A 23,395-nucleotide genomic window follows, 5' to 3' on the forward strand; every position below is an offset into this window, starting at 1 on the left:
AATGAGTTACTCTGCTCTATTGATCACCCGATTCTTCCCATGAAATACAAACATCTAATAGAGTTAGCAACTCTTTGTTCAAAGTGTCAGAGTGGGCCTCTCCACTCCTTGCCCCGCGCCCCTGTGGATTGAGAGGGAGGCATAAGCTTGGCCTGGAGCCAGATACCTGCATTGCCAAGAAGTGAAGGTCTGGGAGGCCAACAGGATCAAGTGTGAAAGGAAAAGACAGCTCTCAAAGGGCTGGGAGTAGGCAATGTTTCCAGGTAAAATCGTGGTCACCAAGGAATTCTCAGACACCAGCTGGACGTCCTACATTTAACTCAATTCTCACACTACCTGGCGATAGTATCAGATCCCAGAGGTTAAGGGTCCAGTCCTTCCCCGACATCAATTGCAAGTCCAGGTAGGTAGTTACCTGTGCTTCTGACCAACCAGCTATTGACTGGAGCTTCCACTGACTCCCTCCTTAGTTTCGATTAATTTGCTAGAGTGACTCACAGAACTGAGGGAAACATTTTACTTTCTAGATAACCAACTTATGATACAAATATATAACTCAGGAATGGCCAGATGGAAGGTATGGGCAAGGCATGTGAGAAAGGTCGCAGAACTTTCATGCCCTCTCTGAGCATGCCATTCTCCCCAAATCTTCATGTGCTCACCAATCCAAAAGCTCTCCATATCCTATTCTTTTGAGTTTTTATCGCGGCTTCATTACACAGGCATGACTGATTGAATCATATTGGCCACTGGTGACTGATTCAACCTCCAGCCCCGCTCCTCTCCCCAGATGTCTGGCTTGGGGCTTCAAATTCCAACCTCTAATGCTGGTTGGTTCCTCTAACAACCAGCCTTCATCCATAGGTGTGTTCTAAAAGTCACTTCATTAACATAAAAAAAGAACATCTATCACCTTCCTCAGGAAGGAAATTCTGAGAGTTTTAGGAGCTCTGTGCCAGGAACCAGGAAAAAGATCAAATATATATTTCTTCCTGTAAATCACAGTATCACAGCAGGTAACTAACTGCCCAGGCTGGAGAAGAGGCCCAGGTGGGGAGGTGACTTAGGGTCCTTGAATCTCAGCAGCTTTCTGACAACGTACATCCCGCCCGGAGCCAGCCTCAGAGTGCTAGTGTAGAGCGGGGCTCTGTGGCTAGAGCTGGCTCTAGCTACAGCTCCCCCACCCGACTCCCCCACCCCTTCACCCCCTGCCACTTAGTAACTGAGGGGGCCCAGCAAGAATCAGAGGTATGGCCTGACTGAAATGGTTGCCTGGGCAGGTGGTACTCATGGCTTCTCCTGGAATTGGCAGGTCTTACCACTAGATGGCACTCAGAGTATAACTTTTCTCATTTAATTCTGTCTTGAAAAATTATAATTTTTTATACTATTGAAGAGCACAAGTAGAACTATAGCTTAAAATTCATATAGCTGACCTTGTGCATTATCATACTTGGGTTTCTATCATATTTCCTAGAGTCAAGTTTTTCCCACTCGGGTATGGGTTGTGGCAGGCATGCAACCCGACCTGATCTTCTCCAGCCAAAATGATGAGTCCAGAGGAGACTACTGAGTCTTTCCTCCTCAGTGCTCCCCAAAGGCCGACTAAACCCCTCACTGTCCACACCCGGCCCGCTTTTCCTGAGCAGCGTGACAGCTGCTTGCACCCCCACCCCAAAGCCATCAGGCAAGAGTGAAGGCAAGAGGGCAGAGGTGGCAGTACTTGGGACCGGCAGGAATCTGGTGCTTATACCGCTGCTGTGCTTGAGAGCTTGAAGGGGTACAGGGAGCTTTCTTTTCTCTATCTGCATCCGTAGTCCTCCCGGGCCCAGGTGGGAAAGACGCTAGAACCTGTGCCAGGTCCCTATGGTGGAGGGAGGGCAGCTCAAATGTGTGGCTTTGGAAGTCAAATTGCCTAGGTACAAGCCCAAAGCCTGTGTGTCCTTGGGCAAGTCTCCTACTCTTTCTAACCTCCAGTGCCCTTTTTAATAAAATAGGCATAACAATACCCTTACCTTAGATGGATCTTTTGAGTACTGTGGCAGGCAAAATAGAGCCCCCATAGAGGTGTCTGCATCCTAATTTCTGGAACCTATGACTATTACATTACATGGCAAATGGGCTTTCATTCCTCCAGAGTCGAGAAATCCTTGTAAATAGCTCTGATATACCTAGATAAAGAGCACGAGCACTGGTAATTTTCCTTGTCTGGTCCTTGGGGCACACACCTTTTTGAATTTATGACTGGGGGTGTTGACTTCCACTTTTCCATTCTCCAGGCCCGGAGCCCCTCCTCCAGCCCTTCCTTCCGTGTGCCTGGCTTCCCTTCCGCTGAGTGGCAGGATTCTGTCTCCCTCACTGCCCTCCTTCATCTCTTCTCTGTTTTCTTTGCAGAAGCCTTTACTCCTGTTCTATAGTCAACCAAACATCAATCTTCCACTCCCTACCCTGAGATCACTCTGTTGTCACCTTCTAATGTGCTATGTAGCACTTGCAGTAGATAAAAAGCCCAAGTAGGAAGTGCCAAAAAACCACGGTGCTGGAAGTTTGTATGCAGGAAATGCAGTTGGAGGGTCTCCCTGCACTTCAGCTTCAGCCTGTGCCTCCTGGAATTCCCAGGAACTTTTGGCTGGCCTGAGCCTAGGCTGATCCATGCCTTGATGGACAGCCAATAGCCAGGTCACTTCATCAGAAAGGTTGGGTGGCTTTGCCGCTGTGAGAGTGAAAACTTACTGGCACATAGACCCCAGTGAAGCCCTAGTACAGTCAGTTCACAGCCACCACTTCCCAGAAAGAAGTCTAAAATCGGATGCACACTGATAGGACATGATGACGAGCTGCCTTGCCCAGATTCCCGGCACGCTGTTTCCATCCATGCCGGTGGCCTCTTCCTCAAGCACTTGCAAATCTCCCTGAAGGCCTTCTCTGTCTGTAGGGAGCTTGGCCCATGTGTAGGGCAGGACAGAAGTGCCAGTGTCAGCTCCCCAAGAAGCAGCTCTCAATTAATGGCTGGTGGGAACTGGCAGGTATACCCTCCCTGGCCTCCTCGCTCCTTGGGCCAGATACCTCTAAGGCCTGTTCCCCACAGCTTCCACAAGGCTCCACCGGAACTGAGCCCTGGGTGCCACAGCAGCAGCTGTTCGCAGCATACTCTGACTGGCTCTCCTCTCTTCCTGTTCCCTTCCCCATGCTTTTTGGGCAAATAAACTGCTTAGACACTGTCTCAGGCTCTGCTTCTGGGAGAGGCCAGGATAAATACACCACAGCCTGACTGTAGAACCCAAGCTCTCTGTGAATAGCTCAATAATGATCACATTTTAAAACCAGAAACTTAAAAAAATTGTTTTGTGACTGCTAACATGATAGCACTTCTTTGGGTTAAATTATTTCCCTTCTTCTCACCACATGGCAATTCTGTTTTAGGATTCATGATAAAACTTATTTTAATGTTCTGAATTGGTGCTAGAGACTTATTTGCATGTGACCCAATTTTGTTGTGTTTGGACCTTCACCCTAAGGTATCCATGGATTTTTAAAAAATCTTGTGTTTATTGTGAATTTAAAAACCTACATTTTCTTCTTACCCAAAAGCTAATTACCCAGATTGGATTTTCTAATTTCCTCCCAAGTTTGCAATACCCTCTAGATTTGACCCAAATTTCTGAGTCGTGCTTAGAGACAGTGCTAGAGGATCATGAAAGAGCTCTGCCCTTCCCAGGCTAGAGTTGGTTACAGCCCCATTGAGGCCACCAGGGTTAGCCCCAGCACAGGGCTGCAAGGTGCTCAGGCCTACCTGGGCTGATCTCGAAGAGGTGCTTCCCCACGTCCTCAGGGCCAGGAAGAAGTTCAGTCACCTGCGTCCCTTGTAGAGAAATAAATCCCTAAAGTAGAGACACAAACACACGAGAAATGAGATGGCTGGCAAAGGATTTCTGTGGTCAGGGATTCTGAAGAGGGAGAGCGGAGCCTCGGGGTCAGGGATCTACCCCTCCGGGTCCTGGCTGGGCAAGTGGGTGCCAGGAGGAGCTCAGGCTTCCTCTTCAAGGCAGGTACCAGGTGCAGCTGAGGCCCTGAGTGGGTGGGTCCATGGTCAAGTGGGGCGCCACTACCGCCTGCACATACCAGTGGAGAAGCTCTGCCCACAGGCACTGCCAGCACTGCCCACAGTTGTTACTCCCCTGGTTAAAGGGTTAAAACACGAGTCTGGAGCAGGGAGAAGGCTCCCATATTAACCCTTCCCATCTGCAGCCTTTCTAGGGGGTTTTAGGCCGTAGAGGGTCAGGGAGAGAAAAGCTGGCACATTGGAACTGGCTTCTCCTATGTAAATGTCCCTGAGGTGACATGAGGGAAAGGATCAGTAGATCTGTGTGAGTCTAGATCTGGCCTCTCCTGGCAGGGTGAGATTTCATTTCTTTACCTGTTTAATGGGAGTCAGCTGTCATATGAGAGGTACCCAGCACATATTGTACCACATGCCTGGTATGTCTGTGTGTGTACGTTACAGGGGTGGTTCCCACCCTGCTCTCTAATGACGAAATCTGGTAGCAAAGCTGAAAGATGCAGGAAAAGAGCATGGCATGTAGGGACAGGAAGGTTGGGTTTGAGTCCCAACCCTGCACCTCCTGGCTATGTGACCTCAGGCAGATGGCTTAACTTCTTTGAACCTCAGTTTCTACATCTCTACAATGAAACAGTAACTTCCACTTCTCAAGGATGTTGAGACTCCAGATTCCTGTTTGGGATGTCCTGCTATAGATGAGGTACTGTTATAACTGCCCTGACTTACCCTTTTCCCATCCACCAGATTAGGCCGCCTTTGTCCCCCTTCTCTATATGTGATTGATCTCTGTTGAAGCCTTTCTTCATTTCATTCATGCTCAGATTTGCCCAACTCAGACTGCGTGTGGCTCTGACTACACATTTTTGATTCTCTCCATGGAAAACCCATTTTAAACTCCATCCCTACAGCTAAATCCTGGTTTAGCTACTTACTGGCTGTGTGACCCCAGGCAAATGGCTTAACTTCTCTGTGCAATCTCCCAAAGTACTATAAATTAGTACTTGAGAAGTCCTTAGAGCAGTGCCTGGAATGTAGTGAAAGCTATGTGTTTGTCAAATAAACCTCAGCTATTATTTCGTGTCAGGGCTCCACGCTGGGTGGGAAAACAGCATCCCTGTGTCTGCACTTGCCCAGGTGAGGGGCGTGGTCACCTGCTTTATCCACATGGCCTCTAGCCTCCAACCCTATGCATGCTCACAGAGCACTCCTTTCCCCACCTCTATCTTTTCCAGGCAATTCCTGGCTTTAACAGGGTGACTAGAGCCTCCACGTGGTGCTGGAGTCTTGTGCTGCAAGGACACATGAAAATGTGTTTTCTCATTTAAGCAACATAAAGGGAGAACGACATCTTTACCCACAAATGCTTGCTTTAGAGAAATGACAGCAATAAACCAGAGAACCATCTGGTAATCAGTATAACTGAATTAACAGTTACTTTCTTTCTAGGGAACCTGGAGCTACTGGGAATAAATTAGGACTGCAGCACCAGGATGGGGAAATGTGCTCATTAGAGGGTGTGGGTGAGATCCATCACTGGCTAATGGGATAGGTCTTTGAAGTTTGCTGTTTCAGTAACTGTCTCTGTGTAATTCTGGGCACTGCTTTTTTTCTCTGTGCCTCAATATCTGTCATCCATAAAATGGGAGTAACAATATTGACGTTGACATTACTTTCTACTACAGCTAAATGAAAAAGCAATAATAGCTTTGTTTAAGGAGCTTGTATATTTCTGGCTTATTGTCTAATTATTGGATTTAAGCTACTATTAACCCCATCTTCCTGGATGAGCAGATGGAGGCCGGAGAGATGGAGAAGCCAGCCTTGTGTCCTCCTGCTAGCAAAGATTACCTGGAATGTGCACCCAACTGTGTCTGATGCTTGCGCACTTTGCTCCCACATTTGTGACAGCAGCCACTGGCTACTTTGTGTGCAAGAAGCCTCTGTGGAGAGCCAGGCTTTGACTTTGGGACCTATAGCTCACCCCTCTCTCAGGTGAATCCCAGTGTGGTTCCCACCACTGCAAGGGGGAACTGAAAAATATTTGAAGAAATAATGGCTGAAACTGTTCCCAATTTATCAACATTATAAACCCGCAGATCCAAGATGTCCAATGAGCCCCAAGCACAAGAAACATGAAAAAGTACATGAAGGCATATCATAACCAAATGATTCATACTCATTTATGAAAAGAAACACTTAAAAGTAGCCAGAAGAAAATGATGTAATATGTACAGAGGAGTAAAGTTAGTGGAGCAATATCTTTAAACTATTGAAAGTAAAATCTGTTAACCCAGTATTCTGAATCTACTGAAAATATTCCTCAAGAATGAAGTCTAAGTAAAGACCTTTTAAGGTATATTAAAGCTGAAATACAGCTGAAAATCACACCAGACTCACACTACAAGAACTGTTAAAGACAAATGGGCAAAAGAAAAATAATATTAGATGGAAATACGAATCTACCCAAAGAATGAAGATTACTGGAATGGCAAAAATATGAATAAGTATAATATAAGATTTTCTCTTATGATTTGTCTCTTTAAAATATAATCAACTATTTAAGTGAAAAGAACAGTGTGAGGCTGATAACATATATAGAAGCAATATGTGTATTAATAATAGCATAAAGGATGGAAAGGGATACATGTAGGTACACTGTTATAAGTTTATTTTACTATACATAAGATGATATAACACCATTTGAAGGTGGGCTATGAAAAGTTAAATTCGTATACTAAAACCCTAAAGCATCACTAAAATAATAAAATGTTAAAATTAAGCCAGCAAATGAGATAAAATGGAGTAAAAATTTTAATTAATCAAAAAAAAAAAAAAAGCCAGTTTTTCTGGTGACAAAAGGGAATAGGACAAATAGGAAACAAATAGCAAGATTTAAACTTATGTATTTAAACTTAACCATATTGACAATCACATTAAATGAAAATTATCTAAACACCTCCAATTAAAAGGCAGAGATTGCTATACTGGACAAAGAACTGAAGATGGACTGATTATATTAATATCAAACAAGAGATATTTCAGGCCAAAGAATATTACCAGAGATAAAAAAGATCATTTCATAACTATAAAAGGGTCGATTCATTAAGAGAACACAACAATCTTAAAAGTTTATACAACTAATAACAGAGCTACAAAATAACGAAAACCTATAGAACTTCAAGGAGAAAAAGAAAAAAACAATTACAGTAAAAAAATGTAAACATGCTTATCAATGATTGATAGAATAAGTAGACAAAAAATCAGTAAGTATATAGATAATGTGAAATTTTTACTAATATGGTATAAACAAGTCTCAATAAATGGGAGAAATTTTAAATACTACATATGTTTCTCTGACCATGGAATTAAGTTAGAAATCAATAACAGAAAGATTTCTGGAAGTTCTCCAATATTTGGAAACCAATTAACACATTTCTAAATTATTTATAAGTCAAAGAAAAATCAAAAAGAAAAATTAAAAAGTACTTTGAACTGAATAAAAATGAAAACACAACACGTAAAATTTGTGAAATATCTTTAAGAAGTACTTAGGGAGTAAATTATAGCATGAAATGCAGATATTAGAAAAGAACTCAGTTTTTACTTTGAGAAACTACACAAAGAAGAGCAAATGAAACCCAAAGTAAAAGAGAGAAAAAATAGTTTACGGCCATGCCACTCTGAACAAGCCCAATCCCATCTGATCTCAGAAGCTAAGCAGGGTTGGGCCTGGTTAGTACTTGGATGGGAGACCACCTAGGAAGATCAGGTGCTGTAGGCGTAAAAAATAAAAAATAAGGGATCGTAATTTGACACGGTCCTTGCAATCTGTGAGGTCAACCAAGGGTTGCCTCGCCTAAAAAAATAAAAATAAAAATAAAAATAAAGATTAGAGTAGCTGTAAATAAAACAAAAAATAGAAAAAATAATAAGAAGATCAATTAATTCAAGAGTTGATTCTTTGAGGAGATCAATAAAATTGACAAGCCTTTAACCAGACTAATTAGGAAAAAAAGAGAGAAGATAAATCACCAATATCAGGAATGAGAGAGGTGACATCACTATAGAGTCTTCAGATAATAAAAGGATAATAAGGTAATGTTAAGAACGATGTTATGCTAGTAAAATTTGGCAACAGATAAAATGGACAAAAAAGACATAGACTACTGAAGTCCACTCAAAAAGAAATAGCTAAATAGCCCTATATTTGATAAAGAAGTGGAATTTGTAGCTAAAACCTTCCCATAAAGAAAACTCCAGGCTCAGATGGCTTCACTGGTGAATTCCACCAAATATTTAAGGAAGAAATAATACCAACACTGTATGAACTCTTCTTGAAGACTGAAAAAGAGGGCATATCTCCCGATGCATTTTATAAGGCCAGTACTACCTTGATATAAAACTAGGCAAAGACATTACAAGAAAAGGACACTACAGACCGATATCCTTCAGGAATATAGATGCAAAAATTCCTGGGTGAAATTTTAGCAAATCCATTTCAAAAATATATAAAAAGGAAAATAATGACTAACTGAGGTTTATCTCAATTGTACAATGTTAGTTAAGATTCCCAAATCAATCAGTGTAATTCACCAAATTAAAAAACTAAAAGAGAGAAAACATATGATCATCTCAAAAGATGCAGAAAAAGCATTTGACAAAATTCAACATCCATTCCTGATCAAAGTTCTCAACAAACTAGGGATAGAAGAGAACTTCTTTAATCTGATAAAGGGTGCAAACTAATAAATGAGTTTGGTTAGGTTGTAGGGTACAAGATAAATGCACAAAACTAAATCACGTCTCTATAATTGGATGTTGAAAATCAAAACTATTTTTAATTGCATCAAAAATATGAAATACTTAGGGATAAATATAACAAAAGATCTGTGCACTGAAGATTGTAATCATTGCTGGGAGAAATGAAAGGAGATATACATAAATGGAGAGATATAGTGTATTAGTTAAAAGACTTGCTATTGTTAAGATGTCAGTTCTTTCCAAATTGATCTATAGATCCAATACAGTCCCAACCCAAATCCCAGCAGGTGTTTTGTAGAAATTGACCAGCTGTTCTAAAATTCATGTAGAAATTAAAGGACCTACAATAATCAGAAAACTCTGAAGCAGAATAACAAAGTTGAAGATCTAATACTGCCAGATTTCAAGACCTATCATAAACCTACAGTAATCAAAACATTATGATATTGGCATTAAGATAGACAGATTAATGAAAAAGAATACAAAGTTCAGAACTAGTCATATGTATATGTCCATATATATATGGATAACTGATTTTTGATGAAAGTGCAATGACAATTCAGTGGAGGAAGGCCAGTGTTTTCAGCAAATGGTGGTGGAACAGTTCCATATTCATGTACAAAAAATGAACTGTGATCCATGCCTCACATCAGATACAAGAATATACTCAAAATGAATTATATATCTAAATGTAAATTTTAAGATTGTAAAATTTCTGTTGAAAACCTTTATGACTTTGGATTAGGCAAAGATTTCTTAGATACTATATTGGAAGCACAATTTGTAAAAGAACTAATTGATAATTTGACTTACTTAAATTAAAAAAAAAACCCTGCTCTTCAAAGATATGATTAAGAGAATGAAAATACAAATTACACACTGAGAGAAAATATTTGAAAATCATACAACTGATATAGGACTTGAACCCAAAATATATAAAGCACTTTCAAAATTTAATGACAAGGAAACAAACTAATTTTTTTTAAAAGGCAAAAGATTTGAACAGATATTTTACTGTAGAAGATATAAGGATGGCAAATAAGCTCATGAAAAGATCCTTTACATCATTAGTCATTAGGGAAATGCAAATTAAAACTATAATGTGACACCACTACATATCTGTTAGAATAGGGCAGGGTTCCTCCTTCCTAGTTTGTGGTGACAATCCCGTGGGGCTCTCCTATAGGGCCTGAGACATCTGTACTTCCCCCACCTATCTTGAGTTTTGAGGTTTGGGATTGTTCCGAAATCTTCATGCTCTAATTCAGCTCTCTCTTCAACTAGATCAAAGTCTGGCTCTCTGGGAAATCTTCATTTTTCACCTTGTCTAGAGGGAGACTGTCTGAAGACCTAGCTTCTGAAATGCTTCTTAGCAAAGGACATGCTAAGATTTTCCACTGGCAGCATCTTGGAAAATTGCAGACACATTTTAAAAAGCTATCACTCAGGGTTCCTTATCTCCTATAATTCTGATTGTGGCCTCAGATCAATCTTAAAAAGCTTTAGCCTCTGACACTCAACCAAGAACTAAATCACTCCAAATTTTAAATAACACAGATCAGAATGAAGTTCACTGCCAAGGAGAGAAACATCCTCCCTCTTCCTTATCACACAAGCCTGTAACCATGGTCCATTACTGTCCAAAATGCAGATATTAAAAAAGGCAGTCTAATGTTGAAGACAAATTGCTTCTTGGTTGAAGCACTTTCCCTTCCTAAGGAGCTGAGATGAGTCACTTGTCCAGCCTCATCTTCTGCTCAGGACTTTGTCCTGAAGCTTCTCCCAGCAGATTCTAGAGTGGTGCTGCCTCCAGGCCCTCCACGTGCACTTGGTGCGCTCCACGTGTCTGCTTTACCATGGTGTCTCAAGTCTACACCTGGTCTCCCTCGAGAACCTGTCAGCTTGTGAGCCATGCCCCTTGGGGCAGAGCGTTGGAGAGACATCACCGTGCCCTGCAGAAAGCAGGGTCTGAGCACCAGCTCCCTGCAGCTTCCTGCGCTGCTCCAGGTGGCCACATTCTGAATCCCTTACCTGCAGGGCCACTCAGATTGGGGCTAGAGCACAAAAAAGTCCAGCTGGAATCAAAGAGTGAGCCGAGACCTGAGACCTGGGACAGACTTACTGCTTTAAACCTGGGATCTGGGCAGAGTCCTCAGGAACCCTCTGACTTCAGAGCTAACAGCCTCTCCCAAACCTCAAGGGAGTACCCTCTCCAGGATGGGTGGGTCCTCTTCCTGTGGTCTTAGATTTCCCTGCAGTTAACTCTGTACCACTCCAGGATCCTGATCTAGGCTCCCTTGGGAGGTCCTGGAGTGTGAAAATGACCATCTTTCTTCCCTGACTCACTGGACTGATCTGTAGGCCTCTTTGCCTCCTTAAAATACCAGATAAAGGAATTAAGGGAGAAACTGAGATAAGCCTAATCCCTCTGGCGCCCATAGAGTTTGGTGGTTGTGTCAGTCGCTGCAGTCAAAGGCAGGTGCATTCGGAAGGGAACTAGCCATCAGAGGGCATGTGCTCTGAGCTTCCTAGAGGGGCGCTTCCTAGAGTCTTCACTGGCCACCCACGTCTTTCCAGTATGTTCTCTGACCCAGGACTCGGGGAGATGTTGATGTCGATATCTTCTCACCTTGAGACTCCCCCTGCCCTCAGCTCTTTCAACTCCGCCTGGTTGGTTTGGAGAAGCCTCTGCTGTTCCTTCAGAACTGGAAGCCCCTGGTAGGCAGCACTGCCTGGCCCCTTCACTACACCATGAGGATCCCAGGGGTACGCAGGTTCTCTCCACAGCTCAAGGTCTGAATCACAGTCCTGCTCTCCCTTGCAGTGGTCCTGCCACGTTTCTGGGGCTGCACAGCTTCCAGCCATCTTCCCTATGATGAACAGGCTGTTCCTCCTGGAGGCTGACCCTGCCTGCTCAGGCTGGCCTGAGCCTCAGAGCACATTTCCTCAGAAGTTTGTTCCTGCTCGGAATGTTCCTATTGGGACATGTCGATGCTGGGTCCAGGGGCTCACCTTAGATGGCAGGGGCCTTCCTTAGGCTGAGAATGGTTTGATTCTGTCTTAATGCTATGAGTGAGGCCCTATGTAACTAATGCTGTGCTCTGGGTTACATGATGCTGCTGGGAAAGGGGCTACTATGCCATTTAGTTGAGAACAGGTTAGTCTGAGAAACATGGTTTAGATTCTTGGGCATTGACCTGTGCCAGGCAGAACTACTGCTGAGCTGACTGCTGCCGAGGGGCACATGGTGCATTCTGTCGAGGAAGATATACCTCATCACAATCCTCTGCAAAGGCTGCAGTTCACTCAGAAAATGTACCCATCATGCTCGGCAGATCAGGCAAGGCAGTATTCTACAGCAGCCCTCCAAATCACCTCTGTTTTGCTGATAAATAGTAACTCAGTCTTCTACTAACCTATTAAGGAGCTAGAATTCTCCAAATATAATTAAAAGTAAGTTATGGTCATCTAAGCAATGAATAAAAGATGTTTTCCTTGCTGCTTCAATGTTGTTCAATTCATTTTTCTGCCTAGTAATTGATAAAACTAGTAATTTACCGATCAGTCTTTCAACTTTTACTGTAAATTAACTGGGTTCAATTGAAAGCCAAAGGATTGATCTGTTATAATTGGGAGATGTCTATGGCCACGCCACCCTGAACAAGCCCAATCTCGTCTGATCTCGGAAGCTAAGCAGGGTCAGGCTTGGTTAGTACTTGGATAGGAGACCACCTAGGAAAACCAGGTGCTGTAGGCATAAAAAATAAAAAATAAGAGATTGTAATCTGACAAGGTCCTTGCATTCTGCGAGGTCAACCAAGGGTTGCCTTGCCTAAAAAACAAAACAAAAAACAAACAAAAAAAACAAACAAGGGGGAGACATTTAAGTATGGTGAGCTGATATCCGTGCTGACTGAAATTAGTAGACTCTGAGAGAAGCTCATTACATTTGCATGAACAGCCAGTGACACTGAAGGAAAAACAGAAGTCATTTTTAGAAGGTGAAGATCCATTTTGTAGGCAGTGTCACTCTGGGTGCAAAAGAATTTGGGAGCAACTAAGACACTTGTCTCTTGTGATTTATACATTTTTGAGTGTGTCATCAGGCATCTTAGCAATTTGATTTTCTTTCCCTGCAACAGCGGTAAATATTGCTATAATAGTAAGTCAAAGGTATGCATAAGGTATTGCTGATGTTGTCATGCCAGGGGCCCACTTTCAGAACCACTGGTGGGTGGTGCAAGATAAGTTTTAAAACACGTATTTTGGGATGATTACTTCAACCTTATATTTTTCTTTGACATGCCACATGCAAAACAACTATTTTAATTAAATGTTGTTTAAAAATTGTTTAAAAACAAGTTGGCTGCTACTGCCAATTTGAATTTAGTAAATAAATTTCTATTTGCTTTAAAATAACTTGACTAGAACTTTCATTTGATCTGTTTAATAGTGGGAGTTATATTTCTCAAATAGCTGCAGAAACATAAAGCTCTAAAAAAGCCACAAATTCTGATATTTGACCCTAAATAAATGACTCTCTTTTTATAAGACTTCGATGAGTAATTCTTCACAACAGAAGCATTTGAAGTTGTCTCCAAAGACATTTGAGACAAAAAATATTTATTATTTAATTTTAAATTAATAATATTTATTTAAAATTAAATAAATATTCTGCAGCACTAATGGCCAATGTTAATATCAGTCCCCAATTAATCATGATTTCTAATGTGCTGTGGAGAACACTTGCTTAACAACTGCTGAGGTATCCTGAGGAGGCGAGCAGGGCCTGTGTGGTGTCTCAGTGCCTCTCACTCACATTCATGCCCGTTCCTTCTGAGCGCAGCTAGACTAACTGGAATTTGCTTTGCCAATATCTGGTAGCAGCTAGGGAGGTAATAAGTCGCTTGCTTTTCTGTAGACAGAGACTCGCAGGTGGAATACACAGAGGAGGAAGTGAAGTCAGGCCTTCAGGACTTCTCAGGAATTCATGGTCAAGTTCACTAAGCCAAATGTGAACAGCTGCAAAGACCCGTGCCATCCAGGTCTGTATCCATTGGCTCTCTGGTAGCCAACTGTGTCGTGCAAAGACCTTTGCCAAGTGCCACAGTTGAGCTCTGCACAAAACGGTCGCCTGAGACCGCAAGTGGCACCAACCGCAGGAATTCTGGGAAGCTGCCCTGCTCTGGCCAGACTCCCAGAGCTCTCCTGCTTCTTCATCCTCATGTCTTACTTATCCAGACTGGAACTTCTAGAAACAATTACGGTTTGACCAACTCTAGTTATTGTTCCTCAATTCCTCCTTGCCTTACAAGGTCTTCACTGATCTCTTGGCTTTGAGAGTTGAAAGGGCACTCAGAGACCCTCTCTGGCCAAATTTCCACCCAGTGATCGACTCTCCTTGAAGCCGCTTAGTGAAGTGATGATCTGATCTCGGCTTGCCCAGCACTCAGGACTGGACCTCATCCCTGCCCAGCAGACCACTCCACTAGAAAGAATGCTCCTCACATATGGTGGCGTGGCGGCCTCAGTGCAATTCCATTTGCTCTGGCTATGGCTTCTGGAGGTTCACAGAATAAATATAGTCTCATTCTCATGAGGATGCAGTGCTTGATCTAGTGCCCTTTCCAAGATTTCTCTTCATTAGATGATTTATTCAGTTTGTCCCTCATGTGGAGAGGAGTTCAGACCCCTCACCAACCTGCCACAATGAAAACGCGGTGCCTTGATGAGACTGTCGTTCTCCAGTTTTGACCTCGTCTGACCGTGGCAGAGCTTGGTGGGACTTTCCCTCCCTTGTAATTTCTTCTCAATACAACCTATGGTCCTCAGTAGCTTTTCTAACAACTACATCTCACTGTTAGTCTACACTGAATTTTCAACTAATTGAAAATTTTAACTCTGTCTCCTTTGACTTATTCTTAAACCTAGGTCTCTCCATTCTATGAAATCAAGTAATTTTTTGAATTAAAGAGAGGGCTTTACATTTTATCCTAACACTTTCCCATGAAACAAATTTTGAGTCTCAATGCTGTTTTCCTCCTTTGTGGTCCCACCATCTCTGTAAATTTACTAAGCGTGTTTGGTTTTTTAATATCGTCAAAAACAACACACAGTAGCCTAATGATTAAGAGAGTGGATTTTGCAGTCAGATTGTTTAGTTTTGGATCTTGGGCCTAGTGTTTACTAGCTTTTTGTTATCTCAAGCAAGTCACCTAAACTTTCTGTGCCTTAGTTTCCTTATCTGGAAAGCGAGGATAGCAATCATTTCTAAGTTGTTTTAGTCATCTATTGCGGTGTAACAAATCACTTCAAAACTTAGTGGCTTAAAGAAACAGGGATTTTTTTTTTCATTATTTCTCATGATTATGTGGCCCAGAAAATTAGGCAGGGCTCAGCTGGCAGTTCTTCTACACCTGGCATAGTCCAGAGTCACTCACTCAGCTGTGTTCAGCTCATGTTTGGAATGGGCTAGAAGGTCCAAGAAGGCCTCACTCATCTATCTGGGCCATGTGGTCTCTCTTCTCCATTTCTCCTCATCATTCTGTGGTCCACTCAAGCACCCTTACAGCATAACGGCAGCTTCCAAGAGCAAAGGCAGAAACTGCGTGGCATCTCAAGGGCCGAACCTGCAACTTGTATAGCATCACTTCTGTCTCACTCTGTTGGTTGAGGGCAGCTCAGGTGCAGAGGAGGGGAAACAGACTCCACTTGTTGTTGACAGGAGAGCTGTGTATATGGATAACGAAGGAGGAATAGGTGGTAGCCATCCTTGGAGGCAATTACATACCTTGTAGAGTTGCTGTGAGAATTAAAGCAAGTTAATACATGCAAAGCACTTAGAAGCATGACTGGTTGATAATGCACATGTGTTAGCTTTTATTTAGATTCAAACCCATAAAGTAAGGCAGAGCCAAGACCAAGGCCATGCCACTGGACTCCTCTTGCTTGATTGAGCTGGATGATTTGTTAAACCTTCACTGGGTACAGTTCCACCTAGGAGAGAAGGAAATACCACTGGGGTACTTCCTTCATGTTTAATCTTTCTGTCCTGATAGTCCTATACAGTAGGTGTAGTTATTCTCATCTCACAAAGAGGAAACTGAAGCTCAGAGAAAGAAATACCTTCTTTGGTTACTAGCTTGTAAGCAGTGAGGCCAAAATGCAGAAATCTGCCATTTTCCTCTATCATGCGGGATACTACTGTAAAATGATTTGCTGAGGTCCAGACACCAGCTGTCCATGGCAGTCCTGATACTCACTGGCCTGGACTCCTAATCGAAAAAGTCAGTGCAGGCCATGTGCAGGGCTGCTCTCAGGGAGTCACTCAGGTTTGGGTGATCCCTGCTTTCTGAATTAGTCACCTGCTTTTCTCTTCTATTTAAATCCTTTTCTAAGGGTTATACGAATATTGTCTCTGAGAGTTTTTAGGCACCACTGATAACACCACCACAACCAACTTCCATTTGTCTAACCCTTAATGCAGTGGAGCCCTGGAACACCACGTCAAAAGTGGGAGCCAGAGGGGCTTCAATGATCTGCCCAAATCTACAGCTCATCGGTGGTATAAATGAGATTTGAACTCAGTTTCTTTGATTCCAAATATTATTATTTTTCCATTATAGTATGCAAGCTTTCATTCCATCTTCCTATCACTTTATCTGTACAATGGAAATTAATTGTATCTGCCCTTGTAAGTTTGCTGCGAAGCTCAAAGGAAATTGTAATGTTTATCAACAAGTATCTATTGATCTTCTACTGCATGTCAGGCACTGTTCTGGACACTGAAGATACAGAGGTAAACAAAACAGATGAAATCCTGACCTTGATGAACTTACATTCTAATAGAGGAAGGCAGTCCTATAAGCTCCTTGGCAACTATCAGGCACTTTACAAAAACAATAAAATATTTTTCCACTGAGGATCTAACACAAGGCGGGGTCAGAGTGTTCACTCATTCATTTAACTTATTTATTTTTTTATATATTCATTGTGGAGAGCGGATTATAAACTGACAAGGTCCTTGAAATCTGCGAGGTCAAACAAGGGTTACTTCACCTCTGCAAACTCCTTCTGAGAACAAGACAGTACAAATGTAGCCACAGGAAGATAACTAAACTGAAGGCCATGAGAAAATGTGGCCTCCGAGAAGTAGAAGAAACAGTGTTGCTATGCTTTAGAGAAACTGCTTATGCCAGTAGCAATGGTATGTTCTTGTATAAAAGCAACTTGCAAAAATAAAACTGTTCACCATCAGTGGACAGTGGACCCCCTGATGCCAGCTTTCTGTCTTCTTTGTTCTATCTCCCACCATTCTCACTCAGGTTTATTTTCCAGGGCCCCGCTGGACATGGAAAGATTTACCACTTGCTGGATGTGGCAATTCAATCATTCATTCATTCATTCATTCATTCATTCAATTATTCATACAAACATCAAATATTACTGAGCATCAATTATGTGTCAGGCATCATTAGGTGATGGAAAAAGAAAAATGATAAGATAGACTGAGGACCTGCCTGAATGAAGTTTACTGTTTAAAATGGAGAATAGACATTAAGTGTTATAAAATAACAGTAGTAATATCAACAATAGCAATAATAATAATAATTAATAATATGATTTCTTGGCTGGTTTGAGGAAGTTTACAACTTACGAAGTTAGGGTTTGCTAAATCAATTCCAGCTGAATCTAGATGAGAAAGAGCATCTGACACATGGGATGGACTCTGATCAGCTTGACAGTGTCTTAATTATGCTCCCAGAGAGCACCGAGATAAAGGCCATGGTGGGTACGGTTTTACATAGCTGAAATCGTGAGGTTCTTTGGGTAGACGTTAAGCAGCAGAATAAAGAGATATCTGCTAGCAATCTCAAACTTCAGGCATATGGTAGTGTACCAATTCCCTCATCTGAGAAATGGAGACAATCCAGGCACCTTCTTTAGAAATATGGACCAAAAAACCCCAACTAATGACAGCACTGTTTTTTCTTTGATGTGCAAGTCTGGTAAACAACAGCCTAAGGAAATGGATGATTGGCTTCATGCTCAAACATTCTGTGACCTGCAAGCTCTAGGGTCAGGTGGTCTCTCCTTCCTCCCTGTGGTTTCTTCTTTCTTAAAGATTTCTAGTTTCTGATTGTCCAATATTAATGTGCACTCCTAGAAGTGCATCTGCTTTCCCATCCATCATGTCTTTCCTCCTCCCAATTCTAAGCTTTTACTCTAAATTAAATTAGACTTTAAATCAATCTTCTCTCCCACTGCCATGCTTCCATCACTTATTCTCCTGGAAAAAATCAAAACAAATCCCAGCTTGCACTCAAAGTGATTTTTAAATCTTTTCTGCTGCATTAGCCACACGGGGCGTAGATTTGAGACTCTGCTCCCACACTTTCTCTTCTGCTGTTTCTAAGGCTCTCACCTCCTGATTCCAGAGTGTGGCAGTTTTCTAAGCCACATCAGGTATTAGGACAAAGGCCCCACCTGAATGATCTTTCTTTCTCCAGCCCGGCCCTCTCCCAACCCCTGTCTGTGCTGTCGTGGGATAACTTCCATCTTGGAGCTCTGAAGGCCAAGTGTGAGCCTCCAAACCTTCATAGCTCCCCATCACTGCCTGGGTATGGCACTTAAGCCCCTGCATATCAGCTTCTGGTACCACGTCCACAGTTTGTGTTCCTGATAATACGCTGAGCCTCACACTTATACATCACAGACTGGGCTCTCCTTGGACATGAGCTGTCACACACACAGGTCTCCCCAAGTTCATTTTAAACACATATTCTGAGCACCTGCACTGTGCCAGTGCCAGCTCGGCAGATGCCAGCTGGGCTCAGTGGATTTGTTCGGAAGAGGGAACCCTTTGCCCCCTTCTCTGATTCCCTTTCTAGCTACCTGAAAAAAATACTCTCTAGGGCTGTGTCCCTGTTGCATTCATTTTTTTTTTTTTTGGTTTTAATTTTTTTCTTGTTTAAATTAAAAAAGTATTTTAAAATGTGAAATTCAACTAATATAGTATTGCTGTGAGGAATTAAAATAACACAGTTAAATCTCACATTTTTTGATCACCACCTCAGTCTACATGCCCTCCCCACAGCCCTACTCTACAGCTTTGATTTGTAAGAGTTGTATTCTGAAAATTTCAAAAATAAATTTTTCAGTTTTATTTCACCTTTTTAAAAGTTAAAGTTATATCTAAACACAGTTTAAAGAATCAGAGTTCTACAAAGTTTGTTATAAGGCAGCAATTTCTTTCTCTTCTACCATTGCCTGGATTTTAGTCATCACTTTCAGCAATTTTAATGAGGTGCTTTCCTTCTTATTTTTATTTCTTATTTTTATTAATAATATGCTTATATTACTATGTCTTAATTTAAATTTTTAGGCATTATCTATGGAATTTCCTGCATGGAAGATTGAGAGTTTGCTTTATTTACCCTTGCCCTGCTCACACACCCCGACTTCCTGAACTCCCAGGTAACTTTGGTTGTATCAGTCAGGCAAGACTCAGTGTTTAAATTCCATTCTGGGAAATGTAATTTAATTGAAGCATTTCTCTAAGGATTCCTTCCTTTCTTCTCTCTTTCTAGAACTCAGTCTATTCAGACATTGGGTTGTCTCTCCTCTTTTCCTCTCTGTTGTTCTCTTCTTCTGGGAGATTGTGTCAAGTTTCATCCAACCCTTCCTTTGAGTTTTTGATTCTGTTATCTTATTTCTGAATTCTGAGAGCCGGTTTGTTCTCTGACTGTCCATTTCTATAGTCTCTCTGTGGAGATGTTAAAGATAGTTTTATATAAAAGTTTTCTTCCCTTTGTATAGTTCTTGTTACCTCTAAATTGCTTTTTCCCCTCTTTCCTGTGTTTGTGTCTGTCCTTTATGTGAGGTTCCTTCTTTAAATGTCTAGTGACCCAAAGCTCTTTCTTCACTCTTACTGAGGAATGGTTCTCTAAGTAGCTCACTGGAAAACTGTATAAGGATAAGCAGGGAACTGTTTCCATGGCAGAACAGCAGGACAAGAGAAAGAGAGAGAGAGAGAGAGAGAGAGAGAGAGAGAAATCAAGAAATCTGCCTGGCTTGTTTCATTGTCAGTATATTTTGTTTTTTTCTTCTTGGCCTGTCAAACTCTTCAGTAAAAATTCTTCGTTTCCTTCTTGAAAGCTAGCTGTTCCTAACTGCGAGGGTTTGCAAGCCAAATGTGGGATGAAGACTGGGAAGGCTAACTTCCATCTAATTCTGCTGTTCTCCTTCTCTGTATGGTCCTCTCACCAATATCTGGGCCTGCTTCCTCACTCTGAAAAGCCTCTCTCTTAATCCTTCCCAGAGAATAATTTCCAGTGTTAGCCCCCCCCCCCCCCCCCCCCCGGGGGGGGCGCGGAACGCCAGGGAGTAGGGCAGTCAAGGCTTTGCATTAGGTTGTTCAGGAGATCTGAGATCTAACTGCTTTTTAAACTGACTTCCAACCAGCTCTCATGTTTTTAGTTCCTCTTTTGCCCTCATTTACAGAGATATCTGGTCCTGCCAATTGCTGAGTCTTTGGTGGGGTTGCCGCTTTGCAAACTGGTTGGAATTTTGTGCTCTCCCTAGTGCTGGCTTGGAATTTAGCTCTCTTGGGTCTGCTAAATCAGCTCCCTTGGCCCATTTGTTTTCTAGCAACCAGATGCTGCTGCTGCTTTTCCCTCCTGTCCCTTCCACCTAGGTGTGGTTATACCTTCAAAACATGCCTTTACTGCTTTTTATGGGAGTTTGGTGGTTATAAAATCTGTCATTCTTAACTGGAAGTTTGAATTTAAGTTTTGATTTTATTAATTTAGGAGTATTATGAAATGTGTGTGTTTTATTTCCACTGTAGAGGTCTCTTTCTCTCTCTTGCATGGACACCCTCACTCTTTCATTTTGTTTTTAATTTCTGAATCTTTTTTTCTTTTGCAGTGAATGTGTCTCTATAATATCAAAAAAATTTGGAAAAGATGAAGAACAATGAGTATTTTTTTTTTTTCTTCATTTATGTATCACTCAAAGCTATGTATTAAGAGCCTGAATGTTCACAGCTGTTCTATTTTCTTGGCTGGTTGTTATTTATCTTATAAAATATTTCTTTATTCCCTTTTGTCCTTATCACTTTGAATTCTATTTTATTTGATTTGGATGTTGCTAAATATACTTTATTTTTGCTCATATTTGCTGGCTTATATTTTGTCCATTGTTTTTTTTTTTTCAGCTTTTTTGTTTATTGCTCTTACCTTTTTAAAGCCAATTTTTCATTTTCTCTCTTTTAAGAGACAGACAAACCTGACCTATTCACATTTATTATGACAACTGAAATGTTTGTACCTATTTCTTGCTATCTAATTATTTCTTTTACATTTTCAATTCGCCTTTCTCTCTTTTTATCCCATCCCTCATTTTCTGCCCATTTGTTGAACTGGTCATATTTAATTTGTTACATTTTTTTCTGTCTTATGTTTTAAAAGTAATTCTTTCTATTTCTATTCTATTCCATTTCTATTCAGAGCCAAGAAACCCACAAGTAAAGAATTGGGATAACCAGACTTAAAGTGAGTCCCCAAACAATAGAAATGGACCAGGCTGATCAACAAATAATGTGGCAGTTTTCATGACCCGAGAAACATTTTAAGCAGAAGCTAAAATCACTAAGATGAAAAAACCTGGAATCCTCTCTTAGTAAAACTGTAAGTCTGTCTGCTGAAAACTATCAGAAACATGTATTGGGAAAAGCTGAAGGGACAGGACACATTTTCAGATTCTGTTTTAAAGTATTTTTGCCTAGTCTTTCCATGTGAGCTTGTGCAGGCCACACCCTCTTCCTCCATCTCTATGTTCTATGTCCTCTGCTGACCCTCTTGCTAGTGAAAAGGGGAGTGGAAGACATAGGACTTTGGAGAGAGAACAAGAGTGTGGACTAAGAGTGATCTTTATCATGTATTATGAGCCCTGAACAGCATCAAGAGTAGGTGGACATCCCTCCTCTGGACAATTACATCTGCTAGAGAGATGACAGGCCATCTGTCAGGAGGATACTCACTGCCTGGGCACTCTGTCACTGTAAACAGTGAGCAGGACACCTTTTTCCAGGAACCAGATATCGAGAATTAGTCCATTACATGTAGTTCATGCAATTAAACAGAAGTTTGTGGTTTATTTTGCCAGCAGACATGCAGGTTTGAAATCATATTGTATAAGCTAAATCTGACTAATTATCTGACTAATCATCTCCTTGAGATTGGGAACCTGTGCAATGCGGCTGCCATAGCAGTCAAGTTTTTGGGGAAGGGAGATTATGGGGAGGAATACTATTCCAAGAGGATCTGGGAGTGTTAGCTAGGCCCTGAGAGGCCAAAAGAGGAGCCCTGGGTGTGACACTGGCATCCCTTGGAAGATACTCGCTCCTTTCAGGGATCCCATGCCTCCCTGGAGATAAATGTCCTGGTTTAGTAAGGGTTGGGCCTGAGGGCTTCTCCTGCGTCCAGGCTGGTGTCTGGGGATGTTAATACCTCCATTTTACTAGGTGATTCCACCAGAAGCCATTGAAGTCTGGAAAAGGTGTCAGGTGAGGGAGAGGAGTATCTGATTCAGGAAATCTGGAAGATGGAGATTCCTTATGGAGCTGCAGCTAGTGCGTGAGGGCCACTTCAGGGTTGCTACAGTACAGGGGAAGCCTGTGCCAGTGGCCTATATGCCATCTGGGTGACCTCATCTGGCTCACCCACAACACAATGCAGTTGTCCCAGGAGATGGTGCCATGGACTGGGCCAGGCAGGGGATGACAGTAGGAGCCACAGGTAGGATCCTGAGATGCTGGGGACCCCAGAAACTTTGGTCATTGTTATCAGAGTGACATTTCACCAATAGGTCGGCCAGAAAAGCCAAGACACCATTGAAGGGCCAAGGCTGGTCTTCAACACAAAAAATAGAGACCAGAAGGAAAATGGCAGCAGGCAAACCAGAGGTGTGGTGCCCATCTGGGGAGCAGGCTCAGGGTCAGGGCCAGGGGAGTAGGGGAGCAAAGCAAATCAAAGGAAGGACCGAAGGAGCATGAGAGTACCCAGACTTAAGTACCCCATGTGCTAGGATTTGTGCTTTGTTATGCATATGTCCTGTAATATAATCCTTTGTGTACCTCTGTGACCGGTAATAATGTCTTCATTTTAGCAACGGTAAAACCTAAAGTAAAAAATAAAATTTAAGTGACTTGTCTCAAGTCACACAAATTCAGATCTCTCTGACTCCAAAGTTCCTAGTAGTTCTATTCTCTGGGAATTGTTTTTATTCCTTATAAAACTGGGGAGGCAGGACAAGATCAGGGTTTCCTAAGCTTTAGTTTAGATCTGCCTTCCTAATTTCTGCCATACTCACCTCTTATTTCTACTATTATTTATGTAAAAGTTTTCCTTAAGCAGAGTCATTTGTTATATTTTTTATTGTGGTAACGTAATTTACCATTTTAACCATTTTAAGTATATAGTTTACTATATACTGTAACGTAATTTACCATTTTAACCATTTTAAGTATATAGTTTACTATATACTGTAACGTAATTTACCATTTTAACCATT

At 41.8% G+C, this 23,395-nt stretch overlaps 1 protein-coding gene and 2 pseudogenes across 3 annotated transcripts in view; 2 read left to right on the forward strand and 1 right to left on the reverse strand.

The window, feature by feature from the left end:
- ARHGAP22 (Rho GTPase activating protein 22) overlaps window positions 1–23,395 on the reverse strand; it is a 153,360-nt gene that overhangs the window by 92,653 nt on the left and 37,312 nt on the right. For all 3 annotated transcript variants that reach the window (XM_015593242.2, XM_015593241.2, XM_015593240.2), the window contains exon 3: window positions 3,794–3,881. In XM_015593242.2, coding sequence (XP_015448728.1) covers window positions 3,794–3,881 — 88 coding nt within the window. The remainder of the gene's footprint in view (window positions 1–3,793; window positions 3,882–23,395) is intronic.
- Window positions 7,723–7,841, forward strand: LOC112483909 (annotated as a pseudogene).
- LOC112483916 lies at window positions 12,460–12,578 on the forward strand (annotated as a pseudogene).

This window comes from Pteropus alecto, unplaced genomic scaffold (genome assembly GCF_000325575.1).
Source record: "Pteropus alecto unplaced genomic scaffold, ASM32557v1 scaffold287, whole genome shotgun sequence".
NCBI lineage: Eukaryota > Metazoa > Chordata > Mammalia > Chiroptera > Pteropodidae > Pteropus > Pteropus alecto.